Below are 27,492 nucleotides of genomic sequence, written 5' to 3' on the forward strand. Positions count from 1 at the left end.
GAGCTCCATCAGAATGCAACAAAGGCGCCACGTTTAAGAGCAGATGTGAGTCGTTACTGGAGCTCTGAAGCCAACATGTTTAAACAGCCCTCTTTTGTAAACGCAGGTCTTTAAAATGGTGGCCTGAAACGACCCTGCACTGCTGCACGCGACCGCGGATGTGGTGGTTATTTTTAAACAGGCAGAAGAAGAGACAGCCCGGGGTCCTTCGCGACAAGAGCAACTACGAAAAGGTCACAATGGTTCAGAAAATATTAAATAAAATCATCGGAGCCAAGTACATAGGTATTGCGAGGACGTGGTAAGTTAAGAGGTGGAGCGGGTTTACTGGGGGGTTGGTCCTGCTTTTTTTTTTTTCTTTTTTTTTTTCCTTCGTATGTCCTGCGTCACCCCTTTTAGCCTAGCTGGCTAGCTGTTTGTTACCATAGAGATGCTTTTTTTTTTTTTTTTTTTTAAATGGCGAACTAAATGGCTGAGTGTTACAGCTGGGTTGGTTTACAGCTCAGTTAGTGATTTGGGAGTCAAGGTTTATGTCTGTTATGTTATGATACATCCAGATCCTCCCAGTAAGAACAGAACCGCTCATACTGGCCTGATGGAAAATAGTGTACATTAGAATTATTATTATTATTATTATTATATTTTGTTATTTTTGCATCAAATGTAAGGATTTCCCAGTTTTTCTTATCTTAATTAAACCGGAATGTTTACAGTTACTGTTCGTTAACCATTTACAACATTAATATTATCCAGTTTGGATAACTAATAACAGGAAATCCTCACTCATTGTTTAGTAAAACTACAGTCAAACTGATGTTTGTGTACCTGTATTACAGGTAAAAGGCTGATTATAGGCCATTAAGAGATTATGTTTTCCAAAATATTGTTAGAAATGGTGTAACATAAGGTTTGGCCAGCAGGGCGGAGCCGCCTCCGTTGTTTCCAGCATGCTTAGAGCTGCCTGCAGCACCTGCAGCAGAATGGCATTAGTAAGCTGCCTGCCCCCATCATTTTGCCGTTTTGATATAATCTTAGTATATTGTATTTTTATTCATATATAAAACTTGGGAATGTTTTACTCCCTAACAAACTGTATCGCTCCAAATCATTAAAACCTCTTTTTTTCTGTTAGTAAATTATTCCATTTTATTCAGACAGGAGTTCCTCTTTCTTTGTCAGTGTGTGAGGTAGTCAGACTCGAACATCATGGAAGGTGGTAGGGAAGCAGACTCAGCAGACATTTTGGGTTTCCAGAGGTGAGCAATTTATTTATAGTGAACTCCATCCTACGTGAAACTTAAAAAAAACTTCCCCCCAAAGTAACCCAATTAACAAAACTCAAAAGTACATGGATTTGGTAACACAGCTCACCTCTCCTTCATCATCTGAGTCTGGCAGAGACTGACTATATATAGGGCCATCAATTTTCCTTCAATTAGTCCAGCCAGTACCACTCACTTGAGCTGAGTGATCTAAAACTCTACATAGTTGACTAAAAATGACCAAAAACTCCTCACACTTCTAATTAGCACCTTTACACAACTAAATGGCTCTATTTACGGAAAAAAAAAATTCAACAAATCCCTTCAGACCTTGTAACAAACAAAAGGAAGCATTTCTATGGTAAAAGAAACCCCTCCTCTTGGTTCAACCTGCTGATGTCATGTGTGGCATCATCAGCACTTTAAAATAAGGAAATGCTAGGTGGGCCTTTCCCCACACCTGACCTACATGAAGACTGAAAAGAAAGAACAAAATAAGTATGAACATATGACTTAACCTGTAACATAATAAAACATTAAAAAAAACATGTAACTGAGTATTTGCCTTAATTTGCAGAATGTGTGTTTTGCCGGCAACAGAATGCTTACACAAACAAACCCGGGATAGTTACTGCAGCAATGTTACTTTGACAAATAGCAAATAAATACAGAGACAGAATAATGTGCAAAAAAAGTCAGCACATCTGGGACAATTGCTCATCCACTTTGTCACACTGTGCATATCTTTTTGCCAGCAAATTTATTTGTATGGTCATCCAAATAAAAAAATAAATAAAAAATGATATATATATATATAATAGTATCTATAAAAACAGCATCCAGTACAAAATAAATAAGACTATTACTACTATGTCGTATGATGACTGAGGGGTGTAATCTAAGCTGGCATTGATGGTGTGGTTACATTTCTGTCTTATTCAAGAGTCTTGTTTTCTTCCTTCCAGGGTCCCAAACATGGTTGCCTGGGGAACAGTGGGCAGCGTGGCACTCATTCACTTCACAGATTGGCGATTAATCCTAGACTATGTGCCGTACATTAGAGGGAAGTTCAAGACGGACGAGTAAACTCTTAACATGTGAGTGTGTTACAGGTGTATAAAGGCTGTGCAGATCATTCTGCTCTTTTCCTGTTCACTGAAGTAATGTGCAAGAATAAAGGCTCCATGCTTCTGTATGATTAATGTTTGAAAATGATTTAGTTTTTCTTTTTTTTATTATTATGAATAATGTGGCATTCCATTCTGTCATTTTTGTACATGTGTTGCTGGTAAAGCAGACCCTATTTAATAGTTGCAGACCTTTGGAACCCTCGCCCTATCCCAACCTCTTTATCATGTTAGAAATCACTCACTTGTTGCATCAGGCAGAAGGTTTCCTAAGAGAGAAACAGGAGTTAGCCATTCAGCCTGACGTGTTCATATACACTTTGCTAATAAACGGGCCGTGTGTCTGCCTGCAGGACCACAACGTTGGGATGGGCACTTGCGTGGATTGCTTTCACACCTTGAGCTTTTGTGGGATGCCCTGTCTCAACAGTCAGTCACTGAGGGCTTGTTAGGAGTTTGGACTTCAAGATGCACTCTCTTTATAAACTGCTGTTTTTGATTCAGTGTTATTAAATGTGAATAAATGTAATTTACCCCAAGTATGTCTCCTTGTTCTCTAAATGTACAATTATTAAAATGCTTTGTTTAAACTTGTATGGTGAGAAATTTTCGTTTATTTACTTGCATTAAAATTAACTGGATGTTTTTATTTATTTATTTATTTTCATTTAGTAGCTGTCACAGCATGCTTTTCTCGTGCTGTAAAAAATAATTTAAAATTACATATTAATTCAGCGTAACGAGCTCAGCAGCTCAACCAGAAGAGGCCAGTTTGAGCCAGACATTATGCTCTTTTTATCAGGCAGACTGCGAAATTTGCGTGGATAATGTCTTTCATTTCTAACATCGAAGGGGGAGGGGACTGAAAGAAGAGAGGGGAGAAGGGATTTAACATAGCGAGAGGGAGAAAACCAGATAGTGTCTTCAAGATGGATAAAAACGAGTAAGTACACGTAAAGGACAATAAAACCGCGAGCTGTGGGTGTAATTATGACTAGCGTTTGATGCGTTATTCGGAATATGTTCGGAAACTATGTTTGTCATCGATCAGGCAAATCCAACCGTCTAGTCTCCTCGCATTCTGCAAACATCCATGCACCGGCTTGAAGCCAGGCTGTCCGCGTCCCTGGAGCCTCGCAGCATGCTTTAATATCCCCGAGATTCACAGATAATACGGTTTAAGCACGGAGGCAGGACTGCGTCGACACGGTGCTGTTTCGGCGCAGATTTTTAGCCGTGCAAAGTAGAAATAATGTTTCTTTTTCCTGCATTGTTCTTATAGAAACTAAGCGTGACGTGTAGTCGAAATGCTGTGCGGTACATCGGTGACATCTACTTTGTTCATTGATAAAAGCCGGCTCCGAGCCCGAATGACAACGGTCGGCATTGTCGTGGTGAAACGGCTCTCCAGTTTCACGCAGTTCACACAGACCCCTGCGCATTTCGGTGAAGAAGCCACAAATAAATGTGTTTATTTTGCGTATTTAATTATTTAGTGCCGGTCGTGGTTGTTGTCAGCGCCGCTTCGTGCTTATTGTTTACGGTCTATTTGTAGCTGCAGCCTAATTTATGTTTCCCATAGATTAACGTTGCTCTGGTGTTATGACACTGACGTCAAGCTGCGGGGAAGTAGAACGCACGACTTCCTGTAAGATCTGTCAAAATAAAAGCGTATACAGGGTCGCTTCAGTTCAAGAATTTGTAGGATTTAGCTGCATAACCCAAACTCTGGTATAACTAAGCACAGCAAGGGGGAGGCAGTCATACTATACTCAATCATAATATTATAATTATATATTTAATCGCATAACTGCATTCACACATTTGATAAAACATTGTTTTAATTCAACATGAACAATCACTCAAAAACGGAAAAACGCTAAGTAGATCTCAATTTATTTATTTATTATTAAACCTTACATTTCAAAGTCAAGAATTTATCTACTCAAATGCATTCAAATAACTATTTTTTCGGTATTAGCTGTTTTTAATAGAATCAATAGAATGTCTTTATTTGTCATTGTCCGGGTGTACGAGAATGTTTGGATCATCTCCCAGAGTAATGCATGCAATTAAGACACATCAATTTCTATAAAGTCTTGATTTATAAAACTAAAAAAAATGAATGTGAATGTTTAAATTAGAGGAAAAAGAACAAGAATAAATGAAAACACATGAATGTATCCGTTTTACGGTCTTTGGTGATATCACACACAAGCTTTGGGTTTAAACGTGTGTAAGTTTGTTCTATTTATATTCAAATATGAATATGAAAATATTCATGTAATAAATAGTTTGAAAAGACTCATTACTCAACTGTTACTCAAATATTTAAGAAAATCTTTAAGATTAAGTGGTTTGTCACCCAAGTTTCAGATTTTAAGATTAAAAATTCGAGAGACAACCAAGTATAAAACATTAGGAAAATGAATGTGAATGTGAGAGCCCAAACTTAATACCAGTTCAGATAATTGAACTTGATATGTTCAGCCAAGAGATTACAGACAGGCAAAATACAACCTGAAGGCAACTCACTTTGCTATTTAAATGAAATCAATGGTGCCAGCTTTATAGCCTGCACAACAAATCCAAGCCTAAATAACTTATCTGAAACCATATCATGAACCATTATGAATAATAACCATAAACACACAGAACACTCATTTGTAAATAAGCCTGTGAGTTAAAGACAGCCTGGTGAGCTGATGATGACTTCCATTGAAACAGGTATGGTGGTAATCCAGTGTCCTCCTCAGTCATGCCACCACAGTTGATGCAGATGCTCTAAGTTACTATTGAACAAGTATTTAACACAGGCTGGTTGTTACTACAATAAATTGAAATTGTTTAATATTTTCATTACCAAATCATAAGACTTAATTTACTTACAGCAGTAAAATTATTACCTTTTTGGATGGAATGTTACTATTATAGTTAATGAAATCTAACTAAAATAACAAAAAAAAAAAAAAACCCTCTGGCAGCTAACTTTACTAGAAATAAATGTGTAAAACTAAATACAAATAAAAAATGAGTATAATAACTCTTGCGTGTACTGCCATGTAACTACGTTACAATGCAATGTGTTTTAACACTGACCTCTTCAGGGGTCAGTTTAGAGCACGGATGTCAAAGTTGCTTAACATTATGGACCACATGCATCTCACTTTGATCTTAAGTGGGCCGGACCGGTGAAACTGCCCTTTTCGTCAGTGTAAATAAATGTAACTACTTATTGGAGAAATATGATAATGTAAGAAAAAGAAACATCTCAGTTTTTCCACGTGTTACTTTGTTAAACTTGTTAATCTTTTAGCGTGACTGTGTAAAATTAATGTGTAAAATTACAGGCAGCTCATTAGCCAGAATGTCCTGCAATAACAAAACAGAAAGTTACTATAATTCACAGAAAATGTCCTTTTTTTGGACTGATTGTTAAAAAAAGGAAATTTTGTTTTCAATTGTTTATCTATCACTTAATTGCTTGTAGTATGTATGGCCTCAAGGAGTGCTTCATCAGCAAAAAGGAAAATCTGCAAAACTTGCATAAAAAAAACTTTCAAAAGTCCAAAGATTTATGTCTTCCTGCACATTTTCCAAAGCCTTCAAGTGGGCCGGATTGGAGTCTTTCCTGGGCTGAATGTGGCCCCCGGGCCTTACATTTGACACTCCAGGTTTAGGAGGATTATTTTCCCCTTTTTAAACATCAGTAATATCTTCCTTTCCCCCGGTCGCTTGCTCTACTTTACCCAAGAATCAGCTCACGCTTCGATAAGGACGTGCTTTTCTAACGAAATCCGAACGCACTAGCTTCCTGTTTGTGTCGCGACGCTTTGACGTATCTGTCCTGTTTTCCTTGCGGATGTAGCCCTCGTGCCCCGGAGAGACAGTCAGGTAGTGATGTGGCTGAGGTCCGCGGCGGAGCGATCTGCGCGACGACAAAGAGCCGAGATGTTCGCGCAGAGATCTACTCCAGAGGACGCGCGTAGTAACATGGTCGAAACAAAAGCGTGAGGCGCCATAGGCCTGCCGTCCCAACAACATTATATACAAATATACATCGGCACATTTCCTAAAAGCCACTGTGGTCATCTGGAGTAAGTTTGAGTGGATTTAGAGATTACTCGCGTGGGAAATGGAGAAGAAAAGGTGGGATTGCACTGCTCTCCCCAAAGGCTGGAAAATGGAAGAAGTGACCAGAAAGTCCGGTTTGTCAGCTGGAAAGAGCGATGTCTATTATTTTAGGTACTGCACGAGCTAAGGGCTTGTAACAAAAGCAAAACTTAGAAGTTGCACGAGACACCGAGTGTGCGGACGGAAGCGGGGCAGGAGTGTGTTCGGTGTCGATGTAAAGTTTGGGAATGGGAGGGAAGGAGGGGGGCTCTGTTTGCTGCACGACAACAACAAGGCCAGCCGGGCCAAGTCCTCAACAACTGTTGGGACTGCAAGGAGTGTGTGCAGGCTAGCAGCAGCTCCTCATACCTGCCAAGGTGTTGAGATAAATAAAGCTCCGTGTAATCTCCGCTAATAACCTTTTATTTCCCAGTGAAGTGAATCAACAAACCTCAGATTTGTTCTCATTTAGCAGAGGAGAAGAGCAAGATGAGGAACAGAGGCAAGAGAGGGGGGAGGCGGGTCGGTTGTATAGTTTGTGGTAGGCTAAATGTACAATCCTACTGGTGTTCACTGTGGTGTGTGATGTTAGATGCATTTGCATGAGTTACTCTAGCACGTATCCACCCACAGTTGTTCCTTTGTTTGGTCATCTCTCAGGCTCAAGATGATGCTGCTGCTGCTCCCAGCAGCGGAGCTCTAATGTTTCCACCCTGAAACATTTGACTAGTTTTAGTTTTGCCATGTTCACATTGTGATCACTGATGGAGGAGGGTGGGGTGTAGTTACACATGTTCAGTATATATATTTCATATGTGCCCATTTTTCCTGAGACGTGTGCAGCTTGTTGGTAGGTGACAGAGCCAAGGTGCAGTCTGCATCCATTTCACAAAGTGCTCATCCGCTCATTTGGATGTCTCCTGCTTCTCTTTGTTGCCGTTGCATGTTGTCGTCTGTGTGTTACACTTTTCTGTGTCGTCTCTGTGTGTTTTTTGTCTTTCGTGTTTTCAGTCTCGGTGTGACCTTTGTTTTTTGCTGAGAGGCAGTGCTAACGTGGTGTTTTTTTTCTTCTTCCCCCGCCTCATATCTGCGTCTTCCTCGTTAGTCCATCTGGGAAGAAGTTTCGGAGCAAGCCTCAGCTGGCCCGTTACCTTGGTAACCAGATGGACCTCAGCTCTTTTGATTTCCGCACGGGGAAGATGCTGATGAGCAAGCTGAACAAGAATCGCCAGAGACTGCGATACGATAACAACAGCCAGAACAAGGTGACACAGTTGGCCTCGTGAAAATCAGCCGCTTGACCTCAGTGCTAAAGCGGGTGTTCTATTTACTGTCTGCCCTTTTATCTGCATGCCAGAATCCCGAGTGTGAAGTATGTGATCTAAGTGGAGGAAGGACGCATGCAGCCACTGCTTTGTAAAGTTAATCTCTTTTGCGGATTATATAGTGCTCGTCTCGATAAACAGATTGGATCAGTAGCTCTAAGGAGTGTACAAGCAAGATTAACAATGTAGCTGTGTAGACTGAGCTTAAAGCAAGACTCAGAGATGTTTCTGTTAATCTGCATCGATCACTGTGGTAACAGGTTAGCTGTGCGGCCCACACTTTCTGTGGGTCGCACAGCTAACCGCTGCAGATAAGGTGATGGCGAGGAGTTTCTCGAAATATTCTCCTGACAGTTCGGTCTGGAGCGATGCAGAACAAATGCATCATGATCAAACCTGCGGAAAAGTCACACTTTAGTAATGTACCCAACAGAACTGTGCAGTTAGAGTGGACAAACTGTTCAATGATGGTGAGATTACATGATTACATTTTTATGATCTGAGCTAGAGTCTGACGTCCACTGCTCGCAACACAGATCAGGAAACTGATTAGTGCTTCTTTGGTGGATACAACATGTAAGATTAAATCAGAAATGAGGGATGTGGTGAGCGCAGATACAGATCGGAGAGAATGAGATGAAACAGTTTGTGAAATAAGTCAGGAAAACCAAATTGGTACGAGTACAAGTTCAAGTTTAAATACAGCTCAGAGAGTAAAACAGTGTTTGCAGGCAGGTCATTCAAGCTATGGGCGACCGTGACCAGCTGCATGCGATCACAACCATCAGTAGGAGGTTTTTGGTTCAGCATGCTCTTCTTCATGACTGATTTCCCCCAGCGACCGTTTGCCATCACCAAGCAGTGGCTTACCGGTCTCTGAGCCTATGAAGCAGAGGCTTTAGCTCTCTCTAGTTGAATGAGACGGATCCTGTTTCTCTTGTCCTTCTCATCCTCTCTTGATATTTTCGTTAAGGGTAAACCTGACCTGAACACATCACTCCCAGTCAGACAGACGGCCTCCATCTTTAAGCAGCCCGTTACCAAGGTTACCAACCATCCCAACAACAAAGTGAAGACGGACCCTCAGAAAGCCGTTGACCAGCCCAGACAGGTGAATAAACTGTTACTGTGACAATAAGCCAGAGAAATCAGGAGGCCTGTAATCTGACACTGTAATTTAAAGGATCAGATAATGAAGAGTGTGTGTAGCTAGGAAACTGGACAGACCAGTATTGCTCGAATACTGGTGGAGGGGGGGGGTTTACTGCATTCGTAGGAACAATGTATTTCTGTTGAGAACTGCCTGCAGCTGAAACATTCTTCCTTATTTTGTTCACAGTTATTTTGGGAGAAGAAACTCAGTGGTCTGAATGCTTATGACATTGCAGAGGAGCTGGTGAAAACAATGGAACTGCCTAAAGGCCTGCAAGGTAAAACTTCATCAGCCTCACCAAGCACTTTATGTCCTAAAATGACATTTTGGTATTTCCTCTAAGAGCAGTTTTCGACTGAGCTCAGTAACTGCTTAACTTTGATAAAATATAAATAAACATGGGTGTAGTTAACAGTTTCTGGAAAGTGTCTGGTAACCACATGCTGGTCCCACAGGTGTCGGTCCAGGTTGCACAGACAAAACTCTCCTGTCGGCGATTGCCAGCGCTCTGCACACGAGCGCTGCTCCAATCACCGGGCAGCTGTCCGCCGCTGTGGAGAAGAACCCGGGAGTCTGGCTCAACACTGCGCAGCCACTGTGCAAGGCCTTCATAGTCACTGACGAAGACATCCGGTGGGTTTCTTAAAACAGTCTACATGTGTTTTGGGTTTTCAGAAAAAAAAATCTACTCATGTTTACCTGAGCCTGTGATTTTCAGTTCCAGGAAGTAAGACCTCCAGTAGTGGAAATAATTAAATTCAGTTCAATTTTATTTATACAGCACCAAATGACAACAACAGTCGCCTCAAAGCACTTTATATTGTAAGGTAGACCCTACAATAATATATACAGAGAAAACACAACAATCATATGACCCCCTATGAGCAAGCACTTTGGTAACAGTGGGAAGGAAAACCTCCCTTTTAACAGGAAGAAACCTCTGGCAGAAAAAGGCTCAGGGAGGGGCGGAGCCATCTGCTGCGACCAGTTGGGGTGAGAGAAGGAAGACGGGATTAAAAAACATGCTGTGGAAGAGAGACAGAGATTAATAAAAAGTATGATTCAGTGCAGAGAGGTCTATTAACACATAGTGAGTGAAGAAGAAACACTCAATGCATCATGGGAATCCCCCAGCAGCCTACGCCCACAGCAACATAACTAAGGGAGGATTCATTGTCACCTGATCCAGCCCTAACTATATGCTTTAGCAAAAAGGAAAGTTTGAAGCCTGTCTGTTTCCTGAATCCAAACTGGAAGCTGGTTCCATAGAAGAGGGAACTGAAAACTGAAGGCTCTGTTTCCCATTGTACTTTTAAATACTCTAGGAACAACAAGTAAGCCTGCATTGCGAGAGCGAAGTGCTCTAATGCTGTGATATGGTACTATAAGGTCATTAAGATAAAGAGAGATGCAACAGGTATCGATTCTTTCTATCCCAAATTTAAATGCATTAGAAAAATGGGGCTATTTGCCAAATTCAAAGTAAGCTTGCCTTTTTTCTGTTATCTCTGATTAGCTCAATTCCAGTATTCTTCTGGTCAGTGTTCCTCAACCCATAGCAAGTGACCAGTGATCTCTGTAAAGACGCCATCTGCTCTTTGTTGGTTTAATGGCTGTTATGGCCAGATGTAACTGCCAACTGTAACAGCTTCCTGTTGTGTTTACGTGTAGGAAGCAGGAGGAGCTGGTGTACAGCGTGAGGAAGCGGCTGGAAGAGGCACTCATGGCCGATATGTTGGCCCACGTCGAGGAGGCTGCCAATGAAGGAGAGGCTTTAAAGGAAGAGGGCAATGGCAGTGAAGACATGGAGAGTGTATAGCACAGGTTGGTGGAAACACTAAAGTGACAATTTACTCAAAGATTAGATTTATGTGTTTAAACTCTGTACCACTGTTTATCTGTCCAGGCTTATTTTGTCCAACTGAGTGAATATTGGTTGTAGATACATCACACTTCTCTTTTATAATAAAGGTAGATAACACTAATCCACAATCCTCGTCAAGAGCAAGGGATTTATGGCCCATTTATGCTCACTGCATTGTTTGCGAGATGTGCCGATGGTGACATCATCACAAAGCTGCATTCATTTATTCTCGGCACTACGGCGCTTTTGTCGATTTACGGTCTTCTCCAGCACTGCAGATATCTCCCTCCATGTGCCATCCGCGATCCCCGTGTTCCTGCATGCGCGTGTCACATAAATGCCTGTGCAGATGGACCTGCTCACACAGTCCTGCTTCAACTCATCCATTTTTAAAGTAACTGTGAGGCCAAAGGCGAACAAGTGAGGTTAAAAATCGAGGGGGGGTTGACCGCCGAAACAACGCAGCCTGATGACTTTTGTCATGGCAAGAAGACTGACCTTAAATGGGCTCGTGATGGATGGATGGAGCTAACATCCTGCTATCTGCTAACTGCTTCCTAGCTGCAGTTCTAGTTCTGCAGAATGAAAGTAGTTCCCGGATGAATCCGGTCACAACAACTTTTTTGAGTCGTGGCATATGCGGTGTACTTTGTGCACCACACACTTACTGCTAAGTAGACACAACACTGTTCAAGATGGGGAAGAGAGACGGATCCCCGGGAGGGTCACGTCAGGGCAGGTATCCGGTGTAAAAACTTGCTAAATCAAATATACGCATTAATGGGGGTGACCCCTGGATGAATAAGTGAGCGCCTGGGAAAAAAGCTTGAATTCAGTTACCAGTTTTAGTTGATTTAGTGGATAATGTGAAGAATTTGTATTCATTATTGGATTAGTTCCTACAGTTTGTGTACTCTGCATGTCTGACCACAGTAAAGTGTTGAGCTCAAACCTGCAGCACACAGCTGGTAGTTAACCAGATAACGGTCAGATCATGCTGTCACCATAAACAAACCATTCTGGAATTCATTTGGATGAGAGACCCTCCAAAGGGTTCATGCGTGGTTGCTTCGGTTCTCACCGGAGTGTTTGCATCTTTACAAAAAAAATAAAAGAGGTTTGATTTAAACGGACACAAGTGTGGAAATGCGCTTAGCGCCAGCATCTCCAGAACAGGGCAGCTTGCACCAGAACATTCTAGCTCACGGTGTGTCAGCAATAAGTTGAAATCATGTCTGCTTAATATTAATTTTATGTCTTTTTAAGGTTATCGGTGGGGCTCGCCTCAACAGTCCCAGTTTCTATTTTAGCCCATTGGGAAAATTAATTACCCACCGCTGTTCTAGGTGGATGAGCAGCATTAAAGCAAGAGGTGGGAAAAACGTGTATAAATGTAATATACTGGGGTTACCTGTCTCTTTTATAGGCCTGTAAGATAAATGTGGGGGAGAAAATCCACAAAAAACGAGTGGAACAAAAGCTTTGACGCGTTCTGCAGTTTGTTTTTTTGTTGCAAACCCAGAACCGTTTCTCAGCGATGATCCAAATCATTACTGTTCTGTAACTTAGTGCAGTCATTACACTACACTGTATAAAATATCACCTGTGCAATAAATCGATTTGCTAATATTTTTTTCTCTTGTAGGTTTTTGCAAAGTCCAGATGGAGTCGCTCCACGCCTACATCTACGACCATGAACAGTAGGATTCCCCATTCCAGTCCAGCTCTGAAGAACCTAAACCTAAGCCCGACTTATTCCAGTACGACCTAAAGAGCCCTTTTCCCTTCGCCCGACCCCAGAAACAAGTCTCAAATACATCGGTTCATCAATAACTCCACTGGATGGACTCCTCGGCCGTATTTTAGAGCCCACATGATTGTTATTGAGGAAATGAAAATAAATAAATAAATGAAATCAAATGAACTTTCGAATACTAAAATAATAACTTATCTAAATCGTGGCAAATTCAGTGTTCGGTGATAAGTGTGTTTTCTACTAAAAAGCTTTGAATGAGTATGTATTTTTTGTGACAATCACGTCAAATCTGAACATTAGAGAAAAAAAACTCGATTTGTTCTGGGCAGATTGGAAGTGAATGTTTTTGTACGTTCGCCATCTCTCTTTCTTGAATTTGTACGATACACTCCTGACGCAGCACACGCACAGCTCGTCCTTACGGTTTAGTTTGTGTCCGTTGGAACGGGCAGAGTCCAGTTTTTGTTGTCATTTTGAGAAAACATCTTCTGCGCCAGCTGCATTGTGCTGAGTCCCGTTCAGTATTGACCAAAGAGGAGGCAGTCGTTCTGAAAGGCGTTTTAGGTTTTTGGCTTTGAGGTGAAAAGAGCGCACGACGGGACTGTGGGCGAGAAATGACGCGAGACCTCTTTCCGTTGTACACTTATTACTGTTTTAACTCTCATCATCGTTATAGGTGCTTACTGATGTTGTGAGACGCTGCTTATTCAAAGCTTTGTTACGATCACGGCTTCAGTTCATGTATTTTCTTTTTAAAAATAATTCTGATGTGTCAATGTTACCACACAATACGCTGCCTCCTCTGAAACACACGCACAGAATTGGGTAGAAAGCAAATTAGCTGATTTTTAGACTCACTGTCTTTTCATTGTATCACGCGAGCGGTAATATTTTGTATTTTTTAATCCCCAGTGAATAATGCGTCCCGCTGAAATCATGAAATTCCCTACAAAACATCAGCAGGCTGTTTGCTGAGATGAATTTGATTGTATTGCTTATTAAAATGAGTCAGTATGTCACAAAATGTGCTGAGTGTTTTGGTTTTTTTATGCCTTCAATGATCACCTCTGGACAAATGTTTCACACTCGGCACATCCAATCACTGCATCTCCTCGCAGATTAACAGTTAACTTGCCAGTCCTCTGTCTTTATGTGGACAAAGTGCAAGCTACTGTCAGCTGGATGTGACGCGGCTTTGCAAGGAGAGTGAGGATACCGGCTGTTTGCTCAGAGGGACCTGCAGATGTTACCTTGTCTCTTGTGTTAAGTGATGTTTGTCCTCGTGCTTTGAATCATTAAAGATGGCAACACTGGAATTGTACAGCAAGGTAAGATTAGGATTAACTTGAGGGCTTTGCAGTGATTTATTATTATTTATAGAATCTGCAATTTCGAGGTGCTTTGAATAAGAAGCATCCTTTAGTGTATAAAAACAGCATTGCTACTGATGTTTGAGCACTAATTAGATGCATCCTATGAGTTTGTCAGGTAAACAAGTCTGTTTCATTGCCCAAGTTAGGACTATTCCTGATCTTTGATCTGGTAGCAGTGTGTTAGTCTGAGGTATTAAAGTGTTTACTGAATATATGAAAAGTGTGTGAGACTTGAAGCTTATTTGTAAAATCTGTGCATTAATAAGTGAATTAGCGAATTAGATTTCTCAGCTTTAAACAATGCCTAATCCTTGCGGGTAGTTTGGAGGGAGGATGACTGCGGTTAATTTTTAACACAGTTTAGGAGCTTTTTATGCTGATGGGTACCAAATAGCTTCACTGGGTGAGTCCAGGAAGTGTGACATCTACCTTAACAGTGTTCAACAAAAATAAAATGGCAAATAAAATCAGCTTTCAGATTTTTCAGCACATCCAGATTTATCCTGCACTTTTCTTCTTTTTTTCACTCAGTCTGTGTTTTGCACACCTGTGACAGTCTGTTCCTTTTTTAGGGGGCAAATGTGTGGGTTCCTGACCCAGATGCTGTCTGGGTTTCAGCCCAGCTTCTCCAGGACTACAGGCCTGGAGAGAAGCATCTGCTGCTACAGCTCTCAAATGGAAATGTGAGATGCAGTGCTGTTTTATGCTCTATAGATTAAAAGAAATTCTCAATTTTGATATAATTGCATCTGTCTAAAACCCCTTTCTCAGGGATCTTACATCCGAGACTTCTAACTTCCGCTTTCAATGACAGGAGGTCCGTTACCCAGTGGGCTCTCCCTCTGATCTCCCACCTTTGGGGAATCCCGACATACTGGAGGGCGAGAATGATCTAACAGCCCTCAGCTTTCTCCATGAGCCCGCTGTGCTGCACAACCTCCGGGTTCGATTCCTGGACTATAGCAGCATCTACACATACTGTGGTGAGCACTGCACTGGAGAGATGGCAGGGAACTTTAGAAAAACAGGGATGATTACTCAGCCAACAATAGACTGGCGAGAGTGAGAGAGGATCTTTAAATTCCTGCTGGAAAAAAGCCAGAAACAGCTCCTGTGTGCTTCTGTCTGCATGATTATACTGCAGCTCATAATGCTGTCTATAATATAGGAGGTCAAAGGCTGAAACTACACCCTCACTGCCACACTGTAAAAGGAAAGAAAACAACTCTTATGTATGTAGTTGCACATTATCTTTGAATTAGATGACTCATCTTACTAAATCTTCATTTTTATATATAAATGTTTCACCTTTTTCATGACCAGACATCTCAATATATATTACACTGAGATGGCAAAGATCCCATATCCAATAATCCAATGATCCCACATGAGCAGCATTTGGCGATGGTGTGAAAGAAGAACTCACTTTGAAGGGCAAAGACCTCTGACAGATCCAGGCTCAGGGAGGGGCAGCTATAGTCATGTGAAAAAGAAAGCTTGCAGGACTCTGTTCAGCCCCGTGAAAATTAAGCCCACCTTTACTGCTTCCAATTAAAAGGAGAAGTACGAGCGAGGTGCTGCTAATCCAATGCACTTGATTAACTTTAGTTTATACAGTTTAAGGTTTTGGTAATTTGCTGGTCTCTGGCAATCTGGTGCTTAACAAAATCTTCCAGCAAATTCCCTCTAAAGTCCCCTGAGAGTCTACAGGCCTCAGTTAGCACATTAAATGTAAAGGTTTATGATGGTAAAGTTAGAAAAGTCTGAAAGACTGGCTTGTTTTGGAAAAGGTTCCAGGAAAAAACCTGTGCTCTCTGAATAGACCATGGCAGCACAGCTTAGATTTGCAACATTGCGTCCGAACAAACAGATGAGACCAAAATGGAGATGTGTGATCATAAAGCACAGCCTCAGTGTTTGGGAGGAAACCAAACACGGCATATCAGGACAACACCTCACACCAGCTGTCCAGCATTGTTTCGGGCTTGTTCTGCAGCCACAGGGCCAGCGCACCTTGCAAATCTGAACTGAAGCAATACTTTCAAGCAAAATTCCTCCACAGTGATGTGAGAGCCTGATAAAGTCATGCAGAAAACGATCACTTCAAGTTATTGCCCACTAAAAGTGGTTCTACAACCTACTGAATCATGGTGTTTACTTAGTTTTTTGCAGGATTATATAAATTCCTCTGAAAACCTTCTTCTTCACGTGATTGTATCTGCTATGATTGAGAGAAGCAACCAACAACAAGCAGGAAATGAGCTGCTACCAGAAAGAGTGAACAAAAGTTAATGAAATGTAGCAGTGTCGCATTATTATATAGTAAATAAAAGCATTTATTCATGTCCTCATTCTATTAGAATTTCAAGTTTTATTCTAAAATCTGTTTTTAAATAACAGCCATGTTTATAAATTCAGGTATATATTAATATTCAGGTTCTTGTGGTGAGATTGCTTTTCCTTCCCGTGTCTCCAGGTATTGTGTTAGTGGCCATAAATCCATATGATCAACTTCCAATATACGGAGAGGAGGTGATAGACGCTTACAGCGGTCAGGACATGGCTGACATGGAACCACACATCTTTTCTGTAGCTGAGGAGGCCTACCGCACTATGATCAGGTCAGGGGTCCTGGGTGTTTGGTGGCCTTATGCTTAATTAGCTTTTTGAATATTCTGAGCATTAACTACACTGTGTGGGATGTCATGGTCACTGTGTCTTTGTGCAAAGGGAGGAGAAGAACCAGTCTATCATCATCAGTGGGGAATCTGGCTCTGGGAAAACTGTCTCTGCAAAGTTCACCATGAGATATTTCGCTGTGGTTGGAGGAGCAGCACAGCAGACCAGTGTGGAGGAGAGAGTTTTGGCTTCCAACCCAATCATGGAGGTAAAGGACCCAAAGATTTTCCTCTTTTTGTATGTTCGTTATGGTTAAAAGTTTTAATATCAAATTTAGGAAGCGCTGCACACCTGAATCAGTGACAAAAAATCTTAGTAAAGAGACAAAGAATAACCTCCGCTCACCATTATTTTTATTAGTATGCAACATTTCGGTCTGTGCAACTTTGTAAGGTACAGAGTATAAAAACTTCTATATTTTCGTCTTTAGTCCATTGGTAATGCTAAAACTACCCGAAATGACAACAGCAGTCGTTTTGGGAAGTACATCGAGATTGGCTTTGGCAGAAAGGGGGACATCATTGGGGCCAATATGAGGACCTATCTGCTGGAGAAGTCACGGGTGGTCTTCCAGGTAAACTAACTTGCTACAATATAGTTAGGCCAGAGCAAAAAGCCACACAAAACCACAAATGTCTTGTAGAAATAATGCACAGGTGTTCATCCGTGCTTTCTTCATATTCGTTTGTCTTAAGGCATCGACAGAGAGGAACTACCATATCTTCTATCAGCTGTGTGCATCCAGAGAGCTGCCTGAAATGAGGTCCCTCAAACTGGGTGAGAGGCAACCCCCTCAGTTTGTTCTCAGAAGAATTCCGTGTCCGCGTTATTATGTTCACAGTGCACTGAGTGTGAGTGTGTTTTATTGAGTCCAGATGCTCCTGAGAATTTCCGCTACACTAACCAGGGAGGAGAGATGCAGATACCTGGTACTGATGATTTGTCAGACCTGGAGCGCACTCGCAATGCTTTCACCGTTCTGGGTAGAATGTTTACATCAAATCATGCACGTATGATATATCTTTGAAGATAAAACAGGAAATCCTTTATGTTATATATGTTAAAATTGCAGGTGTGCAGCCTGACCAACAGATGGAACTCTTCAGGATCCTGTCAGCTGTGCTCCACCTGGGAAATGTCAACATTCAAGCCAGTGGGCGAAGCTCTGACCGGGGTTACATTGATGTAATGATCTACATGAATACTTTTGCATTCACTCGTCTTCTGTTCATATTCCTTCATAATAGTTGCTTTGATTCTCAGGCAGAGGACCGCTCTCTGGCTGTCTTCTCCAAGCTGCTTGGAGTTGAGGGATCTCAGATGGCTCACTGGCTGTGCCATCGCAGACTTGCTGTAGGAGGAGAGATGCTGGTTAAACCTATGACTGGCCAGCAGGCCGTAGAAGCCAGAGACGCACTTGCTAAACACATCTATGGTCAGCTGTTCGCGTGGACTGTCCAGAGGCTCAACTCAGCTCTGCGGGCCCAGCAAGGACGGACCAAATCCTTTGTAGGGGTTTTAGATATCTACGGGTGAGTGAATGAACTCTGTGACTGTGCAGTGTGTGATTAAAGTTTTTGTATGCCTTTGACGTGGACTGACAGGTGTCTCCCTTGGAGCAGGTTTGAGACCTTTGAAAGGAACAGTTTTGAGCAGTTCTGCATAAATTATGCAAATGAAAAACTGCAGCAACAGTTCAACAGAGTAAGCTGTCGTCCTTTCCCTCTGTGATTTGTGCCCTTCCTGTTTGTGTCGTGTTTGTCAGAGTTAGTTTATGCTGCTTTTGAACTGTTATATCAAAGAAATCAGTCCTTTCACCTGCGCTCACATCACTGTCTTTTCAGTCTTTTGTTGGTTTCCATCATGGGTATGGTCTTTCTCTAATTCTGTCTCATTATTACTTGTTTGGTGGTGTTTGCAGCATGTGTTCCACTTGGAGCAGGAGGAGTACATCCGTGAGGAGCTGGCATGGAGCCGGATTGAGTTCAGTGACAATCAGCAGTGCATCGATCTAATAGAGGGACAGCTGGGCATGTTTGATCTCTTGGATGAGGAGTGCAGGGTCGGTCATCCAATCCTCTAGTTCTGTTCGTTCTCGTATCTTTTTTTTCCTGTGTGGATAAAAGTATTTGCATGTTGACTAACTTAGACATTTGTGACAACTGTGTTAGCATGTGTAATAACTGTCCATCTGTGCATTATCCAGATGCCTAAAGGTTCTGATGAAAGCTGGGTGCGCAAGCTGTACGACCAGCACCTGAGCAGCGAGCCTCACCCTCACTTCAGGAAGCCTCGCATGTCAAACAGCGCCTTCATCGTCCTGCACTTTGCTGACACGGTAAGTGACGTAATGCTGGATCCGTCAGGTCTCAGGTGAATCTCTGAGCTCTCTCTGAGGGCCTTTTGTAATTCTCTTCAGTGTGTCTGTGTTTGCAGTGATGGTTTATTTTCTTTTCATCAGGTCCAATATGAATGCGATGGCTTTTTAGATAAAAATCGAGACACGGTCTTTGAAGAGCTCATTAACATTTTGAAAGCAAGTCAGGTAGATATGTGCTAAATATATATGAATTTATAATTTCTAAGCAACATTAGTTTTACCAGCGCTGTATGTGTGTGTGTGTGTGTGTGTGTGTGCTTCAGTCTGAGCTGGTCGCTGAGTTGTTCCAGCAGCAGAAAAATGTGTCTCCTGTGGCCAATGGAAGCATTCGCTCAGGTAAACGAGCCGCCAGAGAACACAAGCTGACAGTAGGCTTTCAGGTTAGATGTTTTTCTTTCTTTTTTCATTTATCTTTTCATTTTTTTTTGCACATCCATTGCTCATTGTTATATTTTTTTGGGCCTCTCAGTTCCGTCAGTCCTTACAGATGTTAATGGAAACTCTCAACAGCACCACCCCTCACTACGTCCGCTGTATTAAACCCAATGACCTCAAAGAGGCTTTTCTGTGAGTCCTTATTTTACTTACTTCCACAGCTAAAGTTTTTGGTGTGATTTAATGGGTACTGCTTTTATAACATTATCTACATGTTAGGTTTGACCCTAAGAGGACAGTCCAGCAGCTAAGAGCTTGTGGGGTGCTGGAGACCATCCGCATCAGTGCAGCAGGATATCCGTCCAGGTACTGAGTAATTCTAAGACTTTAGTCTTTATAATACGAGCATAGTGTCGTGACAGTGTGACTCTGAAACGTGGGAAGATTGTCACATAAATCAGAAAACTTAATCAAAACAGTGACTTAAATGCTATCAGGAAGTAGCAAAAGAATCAATTTGTATAACTGTTCATCGAGATTAAATAATTATCTTATTGTAAATGGTTGATTGATCGATTTTTATGTTAAACAAAACAGAAATATCAACTGTTTTTCTCTGAGATTTATTCTATTTGATCTGTGAATCCAGATGGACGTATGAGGAGTTCTTCAGCAGGTATCGAATTCTTCTTCAGAGCCAGGACCAGGCCCAGGCCGCGTGCAGACAGGCCCTGCCTCAGCTCATCCCAGATCCGGACCAGTACTGCTTTGGAAAGACAAAAGTATTTTTCCGGGCTGGTCAGGTGGCTCTTTTGGAGAGGTTGAGAGCTGAGAGACTGAGAGTGGCTGCTGTGATCATCCAGAGTCAGGTTAGAGGATGGCTGGCACGGATCAGATACACCAGGATCCTCTGGGCTACTCTCACCATACAGAGATACAGCAGAGGGGCGCTGGCCAGACGGTGAGGACAGCAAGAGTGTTTGTCTCTTTACTATGATGTATGGCTATGTCAGGCTAAGCCCCTTTATTTCTTTTAAAAGAAAAATTGGAATGTTCTAGAATTCTTGTTAATGTTTGAAACACTAGATATGATTACCCAGATTTAGAAGATCATTGTGGTGAGAGTAGGTAGCAGGTGAAGGAAAGCTTTCAGAGGTGGAGGTATGCTCTGAGGAAAGAATGAAAGTCAGTAAAAGCAAGAAAGGGAGATGGGTGTAACAATGAAGCTGCAGGGAGCAGAGGAAATGAAGGTGGATGAGTGAAAATACCTGGAGTCAGCTATCAAAAGCACAGAGAGAGGTGAAGCAGAGGGTGGAGTGGGTGGAGATGAGTGTCAGGGGTGATTTGTGACAGAAATATAGCAGCAAGAATGGGAGTAAAGGTTTAAACAATGGCAGCGTGACCTGTTATGATGTGTGGGTTGGAGACGGTGGCACTGACGAAAAGACAGAGAGCTGAGATTGAGACGTAAAGCTCCTCACTGGACATGATTAAGAATGAGTCCATCGCAGGGACAACTCAGAGTCAGACAGCTGAGATGGTTTGCACATGTGCAGAGGAGGGCGAGAGGATGTTGAAGATGGAGCCGCTGTGAAGGAGGAAAAGAGAAGGTGCAGGGATGTAGGAGGACATGCAGAGTGACAGAGGAGGATGCTGGGATAGGGTGAGATGGAGGCAGATGAACTACGGTGGGGATTCTTAAAGGGAGCGGCTGAAAGAAGACAAAATGACAAAAGTATAAACTTAATAAAATATTCCATATATGAAACTCTTCTTTGTTGCATGGCTGCAGACTGGCTTTGATCCTGCGCTACACCAGGGCTGCCTTGGTGATCCAGAAGACTTATCGTATGATGGTGGTCAGGCAGCTATTTTTCATGATCCGACAGGCCACCGTCACCATCCAGGCATTCACCAGGGGGATGCTGGAGCGTCGCAGATACAGACTGGTCAGCATTTAGTGTCTCCCTCATTACAGGGCACAGCAGATGTTTAAAAAATGGCATCAACCTTTATACTCGGGTTTCATTTATTTTCCTGTGTAAATATGTTTTATCCATGTTTGCTCTAATCTTAAAAGAGGATATTTACACACAATTACAAGTTATAAACACTTAACCTGAATGCATTTAAAACCCTGTTGGTTCCTCAGCTGGTGGCAGAGAGGGCGGCCGTGCTGCTCCAGGCCACGGTGCGTGGGTGGTTGGCGAGGCAGGCGTACAGGCGCGTACGTGCGGCGGTCGTGTTCATGCAGTGCTGCATCCGCCGCAAGGCTGCCAGGAGACAGCTGCTGAAACTGAAGTCTGAGGCCCGCTCCGTGGAGAGATACAGAGAGCTCAACAAAGGCATGGAGGTCAAACTGATGCAGCTGCAGTTGAAAGCAGACCAGGAGGTGGGTGAGAGTTGTGCAGGGATTTGACCATCTCATGTGATTTTGATAAGCATTAATTAATTGTATGAGTCAAGAGGTCGTTTCACTTTACATTCACATGGCAAAGTTGCTTTTGTGTGCATCCAGGCCAGGGAGAGCGCTGCTTTGAGAGAAACCCTAATGGCAGAGCGAGAGGCTTCCAGCGCCGAGCTGGCGGCTCTGAGGGCAACGATACAAAAACTAGAGAGCCAGTTACAGGAGAAGCCTCCGCCTGGGCCTGTTATCAGCGAAAAGGAGGCAGAGGAGAGAAGAAGAGCTGAAGAGAAAGCTGCCCAGGAGATCCTCCAGCTTAAAGAAGTAGGTCTCCAAACAATAAACACACTTTCCTCCTTTTATCTAGTAGGGAATGCTTCTGATTTGGTCTGTTTATTGACTTTGATTCTTTAAGGAGCTGCAAGCACTACAGAAAGAAAGGGAGAGTTTTTGCAAAGAGAGAGACGATCTCTCGGCTTCCCTGCTGGAACAAGAAGAAAAACAAGAAGGTGGGCCTTCCCTTTACTAGCATTGTACAGTCACAGCTGTTTTTCTTCTGTCTGTGTCTGTCAAAAATGTCCTTCTCTCTCTATGTGCAGAGTGTGTGCATCAGGCTGTGTCTCAGGTGACCTCGGCTCTTCGGGCAGAGGTGGACGAGGAGAGGAGAAAGTATCAGGGTCTCCTGAGAGAGTTCACCAGACTGGAGCAGAGATATGACAACCTCAGGGAGATGAGTCTGCTCACAGAGGTCATTAGCTAGCTGCAAAGGGAGACAGCCTTAAATGCAATTTGTTCGTTTGAAAATTAATCTTGAGTGCTTCCTGTAATTTCTTCCTCCTCATGTCGCAGCGCACCAAAGGCCACAGAAGAACCGACTCCACCCAGAGTCTGGAACCTCTCTCTCCCTCGACGCCGCTGTCCCCCCAGTCTCTCACCCCACTCTCCATATCACCATTCCCATCTGCTGTTCCATCCCCAGAGGAGGTCCGCAGGATCAGCGTGACGTCCCCCTCTGCAGAGAAGAGAGTCTCAATGTGGAGCTCTGAAGCCTCAATGGTAATGAAACAAAGAGGACCACACGACTGAAGTCCTAACATTCACATCGTCACTGCAGCATCACCAGCACAGGTAGTGTCCTTTACTATCTCACTGTGTTCGTGTTTGTAATGACAGGAGCAGCTGATGGAGAAGATGGACGTGGCCAAAGACCCATCGGTGAAGATGAAGGGAGAAGATCTGGCTCATGCTTATGATGCTGTACGAGTGGCAAACAAGTCAGTCTCTCAACACCAACTCATTCCTTCATTTTGGCAGAGCACTAGCTTTCAGTTTTGTGCCGTGATTTATATTTGGTGGATGAGCTCATTATTAGTTATTCTGTCCTAAATCTACATGTCTGTGTGTGTGTGTGTGTGTCAGGTTTCTGGAGAGCCAGCTACGTAACCAGTGCAGTCAGTGGGAGAAGGAACTGGAAACTCTGAGGAGTCAGCTTGCCCAAGCAGTGTCTGTTTCTTCCTCTGCTGTACAGAGACAGGTATAAATTTATTAAAACCCCACATGAGAGGGTTTAAAAAAAAGTACTTTAATGATCTTTGGGAATTTTCCATTTTCCAAAAACCACACCCAAATAAAAAACAAAACAAAAAGAAAGGAATAAATTTGTTTTGGTGACATGCTAAAAAAAAGCCTAACACTAGGAGAAGGGCTGGAACAAATCAATAAAAGGAGAGGTTAAAAAAAAGAAGAAGTTAAAACAGAAAACATTGCCTAAAACAGGGGTGGGGGAACTCCAGGCCTTAAGGGCCAGTGTCCTGCAGGTTTTACATGTGTCCTTGATCCAACAAAGCTGATTGAAATGCCTAAATGACCTCCTTAACATGTCTTGAAGTTCTCCAGAGGCCTGGTAATGAACTAATCATTTGATTCAGGTGTGTTGACCCAGGGTGAGATCTAAAACCTGCAGGACACCGGGCCTTCAGGCCTTGAGTTCCCCAGCCCCGGTCTAAATAGTCACGGCAGGAATAAAACTGTATGAGTTCTCTGGATCTGATGGTTGTTACTTATTAAAGCTGTCCATCTGTAACGTTTATCATTTCTTCATTCGTCACTGTTCGCGTGTCACTTTGTTTCAGATCATCGTTTATAATGTTTATATATTCACATTGAGGCTGAAGTCACAAATTTAAATGTGTTTTTTTAAAGGATGTTCAGGAGCTGCTGGAAGCCCGAGAGCGTGAATGTGTGAGGCTGAGGAGAGAGCTGAAGGAACTGAGAAACACAGTCTCACTGAGGCGACTGCTGACACAAGGTGAGACTACCTGAATGAGCCCGGAAGCTGAAAGTCACTCCAGGCTGGAAAAAATCTGCAGGCGTTGAGTCTTAAAACAAAAAACATCAATGCAACAATAGCCTAACATAGGCTCCCTTACTGGGCCTGGCCCACTCTGACCTGTCCAGGTGTCGACTCAACAAGAGCTCTTAAGGTGTCCTGTGGTCTCGGGCACCAGGTTGTTAGCAGCTAACCCTTTAAGTGGCTTACAATAAATGTTTAAATACGCAAAACAAAAGTGGAATTTTTGATCCTGAGTACAGTGTATCTACCTCTCAGTTTAACAATCTTCTACATTTATAGTTTTCAATGTGCTGTTCTCTGTTTCACTGCGATGGCGTGTTTCCTCTTCAGTTTTCCCATCAGCTTTGGCCACAGAGACTTCCTCTCCTGCCCAGTCGAAGCCAGCAGCAGTTACTGGTTTACTGGAATGTAGAAAAAGAGACGAAACCAAACTGATCAAGAATCTCGTCACAGGTGAGATCAACTCCCTGTCTGCCTCAATCATCTTCACCCACCTCTTTTTGTCTTCTTTCTTGAAGGTTTTGAGGAGCTGTGAAGCAGGCGTTTAAGACGAGGGATGAGATTGAAAACATGTTTCGAAAGGCAATAATCAAGCACTTTTACAATGACGGTAAAATGTGTCAAAATGTAATTTGGAGGGCAGGGTTTGAATGTGTAATAATTCAGCGGTAAGTATGATGTCACTGTAGAAATAAGTGTAGCCAGCTCTTGAAGCTGACAGCATTGCCCTGGCCTTGTCCTCTCTCTGCCACTGCTTCCCTTTCTGTTTGTGCTTCAGACATCCGTGTTGACAGCGCCCTGTCTTTGGCTCCCGGTCTGCCTGCCAGCGTGCTCTTCCTGTGTGTCCGCCAGGCCGACTGCAGCGGGGACCAAGCTCGCGCTCGCTCTCTTTGTAGCGCTGCTGTCACCGCTATGAAGGCAGCTCTGAAGGTGACCTGCTCTCTGAGCCTTCTCGGTGCGCCGTATGGTTGAAGTTTAATGTTTGAGGACAGTTCACATCGAGTCAGGCAGACTGCCATTTACAAAATGACACTGACAGCTGACTTTGAAACTTGTCTTTGTGATTGTTTTGGCCCACATGAGCATCTCATACCAACATAACCATAACAAAGTCTGTTTTAAACACATCTGTTCAAACAATCACTGAGATAGTTTCATTTTTCATTGTTAGCAATGATTTCTAATTAAAATGTAACCATTTTCCCTTTCATCGTTTTTCTGCAGAAACATGTCACTGACATAGACATGACTGCTCTGTGGTTGAAGAACATCTGTCTGTTCCACGACTTGTTGACCCAGCACTCCCCAAAGGAGGCAGGCTCAGCTTTCATTTACTTTCTACGTCACTGACTAGATTATAAAAGTTTAGGATTCACTGATTACTTTCACATGTGACTGGACTGATTGCTTTTCAGACCCTCGACTCAGACACACTGGTTCCCCTGTCTGCTGATATGAATGACTTGATCCACACCCTGAGCGACCTCTCTATCCAGGCCTATCAGCAGCTCCTTTCCATCACCGAGACCCGTCTACAAAACATCATAGGTACTGCAAAAAGTGATGATTGACGCTCTCCCCTTCTCTGCTCCTCTTATCTATTTTCTAACCCTCCCCTCCCTCAGTCCCTGCCCTGTTGGAGAGCGAAACCATCCAAGGTCTATCAGGCTCAGCGGTGAAGCTGGCAGTGAGCAGGAAGCGGGCCGGCTCAGAGCCCAGGACTGTAGGAGGCGAGGCTCCCACGATGGCGTCTGTGCTGAGGGAGCTCGGAGCCCTTCACACCGCTCTGACTCAACAAGCTCTGCCCAAGACCCTGATGGAGCAAGCCTTTCACCAGCTCACCTACCTCATCTGTGCCTCTGCTTTTAACAGCCTGCTGCTGAGGAAGGACATGTGCAGCTGGAGTCGTGGCCTGCAAATACGGTAGAAACACACTTTAACCCTGCACTTACATTTACAGTCTGACATGAGATGCAAATAAAGACGCAGACCATAAAAATATTCTGCATTAACTAGTATATCTTGATTTTGAAGTCCATAAATTTTAAAAATTAAATGATCTCAATTTGTTTGTATCTCAGTTGTGTGATCTAAAATGAGGTTAAGTTGTTTTCAGATTAGCATTTAGCATGTAAAGGCCAAATAAAGGAAATTTGAAAGCAAATTTGAAAGCAAATTTTTCAGCGCTCTTGTTAAATAAAGAGAAGCTGTAGTCCACAGCAGCCTAGCTCTACTGCAGAGATGAATGGCATATGTATAATACAGCATCCCCACAAACACAGCTTCAACTTCAATAATCAGCTCCCTGAAAGAGTGTCAACATTAATTTCGCCTTTGTTGTATTCCAGAGCTAGATCACGTGCTGCACAACAGTCTGCATTTTGTTCTTTCCACCTCCTTTGTGTGGTCTTATAGAAATAAACACGGATTTATCTCAAATCCTTTTCTTGTCACAGCTACAATGTGAGCGTGCTGGAGGAGTGGCTGCGGGGCCGGGGTTTACAGGCAGGGGGCGCTGTGGCCACACTGGAGCCCCTCATCCAGGCAGTGCAGCTGCTGCAGGTGGGGAAAAAGACCGAGGCGGATGCTCAGGGGATCGTCCGGACTTGCAGTGCCTTGTCCAGCCAGCAGGTGGGTCTGTTTGTCTACTTGGATTCTGCTGGGAGACGAACGTGTGTGCATGATTTCATTGGCTGCTGGTCTCTTATTTTGTTTGACAGATCGTGAAGATTTTGACCCTCTACACCCCCCACAGCGATCTCGATGAAAGAGTCACCCTGAATTTCATACGTTCTGTTCAGGTACAGTCTGCAGATGTAAGGTTAAACATGTTCCTCGTGTGGAAAATACATTGCATCCCATGTTCCTCTCTGTCTTTGCTGTCCTAGGGGCTTCTCAAAGGCCGCTCTAACAGTCAGCCTTCACAGCTCCTAATGGATGTGAGGAGAGTGTTTCCTGTCATATTCCTCTACTCGCCTCCCCCCGTCCTCAGCGCGGAGCAGTTAGTCATCCCAGTCTCCCTCAAGATCTCCTTTCTGCGCAAAGCATAAGAAGCAGGATGCAAATTTATTAATGCTCCAGTGAATTTAACTCCTAACTTGCTGAAGTTATTCCTCGGAAATTGAAACGACTTACTGAGAATTTCTCCTTTCAGATTTTTAAAATGTGTATTAACTTGTTTAATTAGGCTGTCATCGGTGTAGTCTGTATCTTATAGAAGGTTGCGAGTTATTTCAGAAAGGTACATCTCGGAAAAATAGCTAAAATGGCATGAAAGAGAGCACGTGTTAAAGACCTGGATAAAATCAAATCAATATAACTAAATAAA

The 27,492-nt window shown here is 42.9% G+C and overlaps 3 protein-coding genes across 8 annotated transcripts; all 3 read left to right on the forward strand.

Annotated features, from left to right (window-relative positions):
• Positions 1-71: 71 nt before the first annotated feature.
• On the forward strand, positions 72-2,983 carry LOC102799123 (cytochrome b-c1 complex subunit 10-like). Of its 2 annotated transcripts, XM_006790360.3 has the most exons (3): positions 130-301; positions 2,228-2,359; positions 2,743-2,983. In XM_006790360.3, the coding sequence occupies exons 1-2, from the start codon at positions 159-161 to the stop codon at positions 2,346-2,348; spliced, it is 264 nt and encodes an 87-aa protein (XP_006790423.1). In that variant the 5' UTR covers positions 130-158; the 3' UTR covers positions 2,349-2,359; positions 2,743-2,983. The 2 variants fall into 2 exon arrangements, with proteins under 2 accessions (XP_087692855.1, XP_006790423.1); XM_087836729.1 differs by lacking the exon at positions 2,743-2,983 and having other exon boundaries at positions 72-301; positions 2,228-2,457.
• Positions 2,984-3,215: 232 nt separating this feature from the next.
• On the forward strand, positions 3,216-13,624 carry mbd3b (methyl-CpG binding domain protein 3b). 5 transcript variants are annotated; one of them, XM_006790363.3, is made up of 8 exons: positions 3,224-3,332; positions 6,975-7,043; positions 7,608-7,767; positions 8,801-8,938; positions 9,167-9,257; positions 9,436-9,613; positions 10,652-10,804; positions 12,490-13,624. In XM_006790363.3, exons 1-7 carry the CDS (start codon positions 3,319-3,321, stop codon positions 10,797-10,799), a joined length of 798 nt encoding a protein of 265 aa, XP_006790426.1. In that variant the 5' UTR covers positions 3,224-3,318; the 3' UTR covers positions 10,800-10,804; positions 12,490-13,624. The 5 variants fall into 5 exon arrangements, with proteins under 5 accessions (XP_006790427.1, XP_006790426.1, XP_035763435.1 ...); XM_035907542.2 differs by having other exon boundaries at positions 3,236-3,332; positions 6,978-7,043; XM_087835927.1 differs by lacking the exon at positions 3,224-3,332 and adding an exon at positions 6,249-6,634.
• A 277-nt stretch (positions 13,625-13,901) lies between these two features.
• On the forward strand, positions 13,902-27,344 carry si:dkey-110c1.10 (unconventional myosin-Va). Its single transcript, XM_087836703.1, is given in 35 exon segments — positions 13,902-13,928; positions 14,546-14,656; positions 14,788-14,956; positions 16,450-16,594; positions 16,704-16,860; positions 17,083-17,226; positions 17,348-17,429; positions 17,528-17,635; positions 17,725-17,837; positions 17,916-18,184; positions 18,275-18,356; positions 18,574-18,714; positions 18,859-18,990; positions 19,114-19,197; positions 19,296-19,412; positions 19,502-19,599; positions 19,687-19,773; positions 20,057-20,368; positions 21,200-21,356; positions 21,560-21,799; positions 21,926-22,135; positions 22,227-22,559; positions 22,661-22,867; positions 22,985-23,085; positions 23,231-23,345; positions 24,014-24,182; positions 24,285-24,304; positions 24,545-24,617; positions 24,943-25,094; positions 25,389-25,478; positions 25,580-25,712; positions 25,790-26,087; positions 26,621-26,795; positions 26,885-26,965; positions 27,053-27,344. Coding segments are annotated over 35 exon segments (5,094 nt in total). The 3' UTR covers positions 27,215-27,344.
• Positions 27,345-27,492: the final 148 nt, after the last annotated feature.

The sequence above is a fragment of the Neolamprologus brichardi genome, chromosome 23, assembly GCF_056152115.1.
Source record: "Neolamprologus brichardi isolate AB-2024 chromosome 23, ASM5615211v1, whole genome shotgun sequence".
In the NCBI taxonomy this organism is placed as follows: Eukaryota; Metazoa; Chordata; class Actinopteri; order Cichliformes; family Cichlidae; genus Neolamprologus; species Neolamprologus brichardi.